The following is a 7,133-nucleotide window of genomic DNA, read 5'->3' as shown; positions in this document are numbered from 1 at the left end:
TCTTACAGATAGGGTATGAGTCTTGAAGGAGATAGTTCATATGAGGTGCCTGGCAAAATGGGTGGTCAGCATGCAGGAGCCAATTAGAGTCACACTGTGCACAGGCAAATGCTATAGTACTTTGTGCATAGTTAGGTGCTCTCAATTGTTAATTTTCTTATTGTTCTTGTAAAGACTGAATAGTGCACATGGAGCCTGGGAAATTCCTGTAACTCCACAGGAAGGGGCTAGCTCTGTCTCCGCCTGACTGGATAGAATGGCCAGGAGACACTGAGTTAGATTGCATTTTCTGATTTTAGCTTCTGAGATTCCCTGCTAAACAGTCTAGTTTCCAGAATGTCCTTGGATAGTTTTCCCCTCAGAGTCCTCACAAGGTATGAGATGAATAAGGCACAAATCTTTCCTTTGCTTAGGAGAAAGAGATCAGAGGAGCCCCCTAAATCCGGGGGACAGGGAAGAGCTGCCACTGTAACTCAGTGCCCAGTGCATAAGTGCTACTGTTGGCAAAGTTGTTACTTTGAAGCCAAACCATGAAGCTCTTTCTGAACTAACTAGCATGGTTGGTGAGGAGTCCTGACATAGCAGAAAGCCAAAGTAAAACATTTTATTAGGTAAAGGACTCATGTAAGGTGGCTAAATAACAAATGGAAAAATTGGTAATGAGGGCAAAGGGGGTGGGGGGAGCTAATGATTTACGTGGTCACCACACCCACTACTGACAGAATATAAAGCCTTAGAGAGGACCAGGGCTTATACCAGAGACAAGAAATCAGGTTTAGAAACTGACTTTCAGAGCTCTGTTCCCTTCAGCACCATGCCATACAACTGCTCTCTGCCCACCCTGAGCTGCCGCACCAGCTGCTCCTCCCGGCCCTGCGTGCCCCCCAGCTGCCATGGCTGCACCCTGCCCGGAGCCTGCAACATCCCCGCCAACGTGGGCAACTGTAACTGGTTCTGCGAGGGCTCCTTCAATGGCAACGAGAAGGAGACCATGCAGTTCCTGAACGACCGTCTGGCCAGCTACCTGGAGAAGGTGCGGCAGCTGGAGAGGGAGAATGCAGAGCTGGAACAGCGCATCCTGGAGCGGAGTCAGCAGCAGGATCCCTTGGTGTGTCCCGCCTACCAGGCCTACTTCCGGACCATTGAGGAGCTGCAGCAGAAGGTGAGGGGATGGACACCGCAGGGCCAGCCTAATGAATTATGCAAATAGAACATGCCGATTCTGAATGGATCTAAGGCTGTTCATATGAATGTTGAGCGACACAGAATTCCCTGGCTTAGGAAGGCCATCGAACAGTCTGTGAAAATCCATAAATCCATAAATTAGCCAGAGACTTTTTCATTGCTTCTTACTTAAAACCAGAAGTATTTTAACCATTAAAAAATACATTTTGTTATTTTTATTTTATGTGTATGTGTGTATTGCCTGCATGTAGGTAAGTGCACCTGTGTCGCACGATGCCCATGGAGGACAGAAGAGGCTGTCGGATCCCCTGGAACTGGAGTTACAGACAGTTGTTAGCTGCCATGTGGGTGCTGGGATTCGAACCAGGTTTTCTGCAAGAACACTTGGTGTTCTTAACCACTGAGCCATCTCTCCAGGCCAAGAGCTCATTTTTTAAGGTGTATCTTGAAGTTTTTCTCTTATTTTCAGATGATTATAGCATTTAAAAATTAGGCACCTGAATTAGTTCTTGGAGCTAAAGATTTCCTGGGTGAATCCTCAAATAGTCCAAACCTTTTCAAAATTGTAGTGACTGTAATAACAGCTTTGGTAAACCAAGAGATGCATTGACTCCAGAAACCTCACTAGCATACACTCATGCCACCCAGTAGAGCAGGTGTGTGGACAAATGACACGTGGGGCCATAAGACAGAAGCAAGTGTAAGTACAGCCACATAAAGGTGGGACTTGGAAGGATTCCCGAAAAGCCAGTATCTGAGTGGGATCTGAGGAATGACCAGGAGGGGTGTGTGTGTGTGTGTGTGTGTGTGTGTGTGTGTGTGTCTGTGTCTGTGTGTATGTCTGTGTGAAGTGCATATGTGTAGGTGCCCAAGCATGTGTGTACTTGTGTGTAGGCCAGGGGACAACTGCTGTCATTCTTTGGGGCCTTCTACCATTTTTTTTCAAGATAGGGTTTCTCACAGGCCAGGAACTTGCCAAGTACTTGCCAATTGGCTTGCTAGGAAGCCTCAGGAATCTGCCTGTCTCTGCCTCCCAAGTTCTGGGATTATAAGTGAGCACTACCATGCCTGACTTTTTCATGTGGGTCTGGATATTGAACTTAGGTCCTCATGCTTTATCAACTGAGCCATCTTCCCAGCCCATCGCTTATATCTGTTTGCACTAGTCCTTGGTTCTTGGAAGGAATTGTCTGTCTGCCATTTTATAGTCCTGACAACGTGAATGCCAGAGAGCAGTATTGGGATTTGAATATCATAATTCATTCATACTCAGTTGGTGTTAGGCATAGTGCTGGGATGGGATTGGGGCAAAAATGCTGAGTAAGATAATCTTATTTCTTCAGGAGCATACAGTCTAATAGGGAGAGAGATGTGGGGAAAAATGACCACAGCAAGGGCCGTAAGAAGTACTATGGGAGAAGGGAGTGCAAAGTATGTGGAGGAGGTGGTGGCTACTTGGAGGAGCTGGGGAAGGAAAGGCTTATACAAGGTGCCTTTCTAGGTGGGTGAGGGCATTCAAGGGTGTTCCAGGTGGAGGAAGAGCGGAGACAAGTCAGCAGGGCTGGAATGAAGGTCCAACTTGTTCTGCTTGCTTGGGACGTGCCTGGTTTAAGCATCCCGGGTACCCCCTCCAACCTAAGGCTTGATTACCCAGAAAATTCAGTTCCTACAGGAAGACTAGAAGCAGCTCCAGAAGAAAAGCATTCATGACAATGCTCACCAACTGTGGGAAATGCATAATGCTATGCCAGTCACATGTCTCCTTTCTGGAATTCACGGCACATTTCACCTTGACTGTTCCGATATTCAAATGGTAGTTCTCTGAATGAATCATGCCTGTATCTTCAGCGTGAAGATCTGAAAGGATACAAAGCAACTGGGAAGGACTTGTGGCTGAAAGAAATCCTATAACCCATTTAATTAATCACAATTAATCCTATCGGCAGATCCTGTGCAGCAAATCTGAGAACGCCAGGCTGGTGGTGCAGATTGACAATGCCAAGCTCGCTGCGGATGACTTCAGGACCAAGTAAGACATTTCTAAGGGTGGGAACAGTCTAGTAACAGGCTAACTTGCATAGTCACGAAGACTCCTTGAACCAGGATTATGCCACAAGCAGCTTCTAAGTGATAGTGCGACTTGGGTTAGAGTTAGTGTAAAAGTCAAGGTCTCTCTCCATTGAGTGCTGAGAGTTTGTGTTTTAAATTTAGCTTGCAGGAGTGTATGAAACCATTCTTTCTTCTTTGGAACTCAACACTTAATCGGAGTTTAAAAGTGAATTCCACACTGATCTCACAGCCTAGTCACTATGAGGTTGCCCCAAAGAATTTATTAAACCATAAAAATAGGAGGCAAAAGCCATTTATATTAATAAAGAATTAATTGATATTTTTGTATGATTATAATCAGAATAATCTTTTAAAATATTTTATTATTTTTATTTTATATGCACGAATGTATTGCCTGCATGTATGTAAGTGCACTGTGTTGTGCAGAATCTGTGGAGTTTAGAAGAGGGTATCAGATTCCCCTGGAAGTGGAGTTATGAATGGTTGTTAGCCATCATGTGGGTGCTGGGAACCAAAACCAGGTCTTCTGCAAGAGCAGTCAGTGCTCTTAACTGCTGAGCATCTTTCCAGCTCCATATACATAATACTCTTTAGAATTTTATGGGAATTCAGAGTTTATGGTATGATTTCATACATATCATTTCTTCAACTTCAGTCCATTCTATGAAGTATTAGTTTTGTCTTCATTTTATAAACAAGTCTCAGGGAGATTAAGAAATCTACCCCCAGCCATTTAATGGTAATGTTGCACCTAAGTGACTTCTAATTTGGTGATTCTTAGGATGGTTGGAAAGAACCGGAGATAAGCTGGAGCAAAATTGTGAAGTCATGATTCCCTGATAGCAACTTGTGAATGGGATTCTTAGAACAAATAAAGTGACTGATGGATGAAACAAGAGACAATGCCTTCTCTCTGGGTCTCAGGAGGAAATAGATCTCCTTACTTACCATAGTGATGTCCTTCTTTTAGAAAATTTAAAAAATAGAAAAATCTCAAAATATGATTTATTTGACTATGTTATCAAAATAAAGTTCAGGAAACAATCTTCCTCTTAGACACCCTCTGACTTTTTGACTGTGAAGGTATCAGACTGAGCTGTCTCTGCGGCAGCTGGTGGAGTCAGACATCAACGGCCTGCGCAGAATCCTGGATGAGCTGACTCTGTGCAAGTCTGACCTGGAGGCTCAGGTGGAGTCCCTGAAGGAGGAGCTGTTGTACCTTAAGCAGAACCATGAGCAGGTAAGAAAGTCCCAGTCACCAACATCACAATGCTAAGTACTCCTTCTTAGAACTCTCCTGAGCACGATAAGGTAGGCCTTGGTTTGCTAAGCCAATGCAACATTTTTGATGATTGTTTAGAGCATAGCTGAGGTTACTTGGAAATGAGGTACAAGTTGACCTCTTTTACAGGAAGGAATGTGGTCAGCTGACTTGTTTGATTGTGGAATCCGATGTGTGGCCAAAAGCTCACGTAAATTCTATTATCTCTGACTAGTTATCAAATCAGTGATGCAGACTAGAAGGAGATAGATTTTTATCCTCTGTGAAACACAGACAAATTGATTCCAAGCTGGATCAATGGATGGGTGGATGGATAGATGAATGGATGGGGAAAAGGGGGGAAGTGAAGAAACCCAAAGTAACGGGTGGTTCAGGTCTCATAGTTACATCCAGCAATAGGAGATCAGCTGTATGTCTCACACATTAGATATTTTTCTGAGGGGGAAACAAGTTCTAAGAGAGAGGATACCAAAGTAGGAGACGTGCATTGAATGACGGCATTACATCAAGTTTCTTTATATTTAAGTAACAACAGTTACAAACCATTTGTCATGCTGGGCTGACCAATGAGCAAATACAAAGTCAGAAGGAAATGATAGAATCTCTGGAGTCCCAAAATATTAGCAATAATTTGACCAAGCATCCTCAGAGACGAGGAAAGGGACTGTGAGTCCTCAGAGGTAATTTACGCCACCCGGACTTCAATCCAGGAAGGTTTTCTAATTTCAGTGCAACACTTCCCTCACCACTTTGCAAGCTTACTTACAATATTTGAATTAAACTTTCCTTTCCTTTAAGTAATATTTAAAATAAGCTTTCTTCTAGTGAACAGGTACAAATGTCATTTTCCTTCATTCTTTATAAAAAAAAGTTCACTCTATAATGCTTCGTCCTTTTCTCTTCCCCCATCAGGAAGTCAACACCCTGCGCTGCCAGCTTGGAGACCGTCTCAACGTGGAGGTGGACGCCGCTCCCACCGTGGACCTGAACCGTGTGCTCAATGAGACCAGGTGTCAGTATGAGGCCCTGGTGGAAACCAACCGCCGGGAAGTGGAGGAATGGTTCACCACACAGGTGGGCAACTCAGCACATGGTCACTCGGGATCTGAGTCTCCAGGACCCCAAGGCAGAGTCTGACTCTGTCTCCTCTCTTTGCCTAATGCAGACAGAGGAGCTGAACAAGCAGGTGGTGTCCAGTTCAGAGCAGCTGCAGTCCTACCAGGCAGAGATCATCGAGCTGAGACGCACAGTCAACGCCCTGGAGATCGAGCTGCAGGCCCAGCACAACCTGGTGTGTGGTGTTCAGACCACTGCTCACAGTGTGGCATTGGGGAGGCCGCGTCACTGTGGTGCTCTTGGGGCCACTCCCTCTCTTTAGCTCTTGAAGCCTGTGACTTTGGAAGCCCATGGCGGAACCGTCAGAGGGAGTATCTCTCTGACATCCTTTGTCTTCCCCATCACAGAGAAACTCTCTGGAAAACACACTGACAGAGAGCGAGGCCCGCTACAGCTCCCAGCTGTCCCAGGTGCAGTGCCTGATCACCAACGTGGAGTCCCAGCTGGGTGAGATCCGGGCTGATCTGGAGCGTCAGAACCAGGAGTACCAGGTGCTGCTGGACATCCGGTCACGGCTGGAGTGTGAGATCAACACATACAGGGGCCTGCTGGAGAGCGAGGACCGCAAGTGAGTTGCTGGCAGGTGCACCCACCCTGTGAGGCACAAACACAGTTCTACTAAAGGCATTAAACAGGGACTTTGCCAATGAAGTTCAGCTACCGAAATGCTTTTAGAGGCCAATGCAGAGAACCTGATGCTGTCAGGACCTGGGATAAACGTATTTTCTATTCCAAAAGTTAGTCATCACCAGTCATCCCCACTGGTGATTCTTTGGCTGTGGATGGATGCTTTCATGCATGAAGGTTGAAGCTTAGAGGGTTGAAATGACTTCCCTGTGTCTCCAGGGTCACAGTATCTTGTATGTTCTCTGTTCTCTTCTGCCACTGACTCAGAACTTTGTAGAAGGAATGAGCTGGACAAGGCTTGCTCCTTGAGACATTAGACATGGACTCTGCCTACATCAAATCACCTTGCTTTAAGCCAACCCTCCTTTTCAAAAAATTAGTGTATTCATACTAATGATCTAATGATTCTGTGTCCCAGGCTGCCCTGCAATCCCTGTGCCACCACCAACACCTGTGACAAGCCCATTGGACCCTGTGTCCCAAATCCTTGTGTGACACGCCCCCGATATGGGCCCTGCTAAATACCCCAGAGCCAGCAGGAGGATTGCATGAAGATAAAGAAGACCATCGATGAATCAGCTCAATCTTTCAGAAAGACCATGGATGAACAGTCTTTCGTATGAATCATAGTCTGGAAGGAAATCAAATGCCCAGTGCTGTGTTTTGGCTTTGAGACCAGGCCCACTGGAACCTCTTCATCTCCAGCCTCTCTCTGTCCATCCTCTTGTGGTCTGATGGTCTGAGAGATCTGAGCTGTGAAGGGGCCACATGAGGTGTTTTATGCTCTCTCTGCTTCCTCTACCCTTTCTTGCACTTTCCCTGAGCCTCTTAATAAATTTTCCTCTTGCAAACA

General features: G+C 45.6%; 1 protein-coding gene across 1 annotated transcript; it reads left to right on the top strand.

Moving 5' to 3' along the window:
• Positions 1 to 777: 777 nt before the first annotated feature.
• On the top strand, positions 778 to 7,133 carry LOC103735851 (keratin, type I cuticular Ha3-I-like). The gene is made up of 7 exons (XM_008835230.1): positions 778 to 1,162; positions 3,132 to 3,214; positions 4,339 to 4,495; positions 5,450 to 5,611; positions 5,703 to 5,828; positions 6,001 to 6,221; positions 6,699 to 7,133. The coding sequence occupies exons 1-7, from the start codon at positions 815 to 817 to the stop codon at positions 6,799 to 6,801; spliced, it is 1,200 nt and encodes a 399-aa protein (XP_008833452.1). The 5' UTR covers positions 778 to 814; the 3' UTR covers positions 6,802 to 7,133.

Source organism: Nannospalax galili, unplaced genomic scaffold, assembly GCF_000622305.1.
Source record: "Nannospalax galili isolate Female #2095 unplaced genomic scaffold, S.galili_v1.0 scaffold137, whole genome shotgun sequence".
Classification (NCBI taxonomy): Eukaryota; Metazoa; Chordata; class Mammalia; order Rodentia; family Spalacidae; genus Nannospalax; species Nannospalax galili.
The sequence above is the reverse complement of the archived record's forward strand: the minus strand, read 5'-3'. Positions and strand labels throughout refer to the sequence as shown.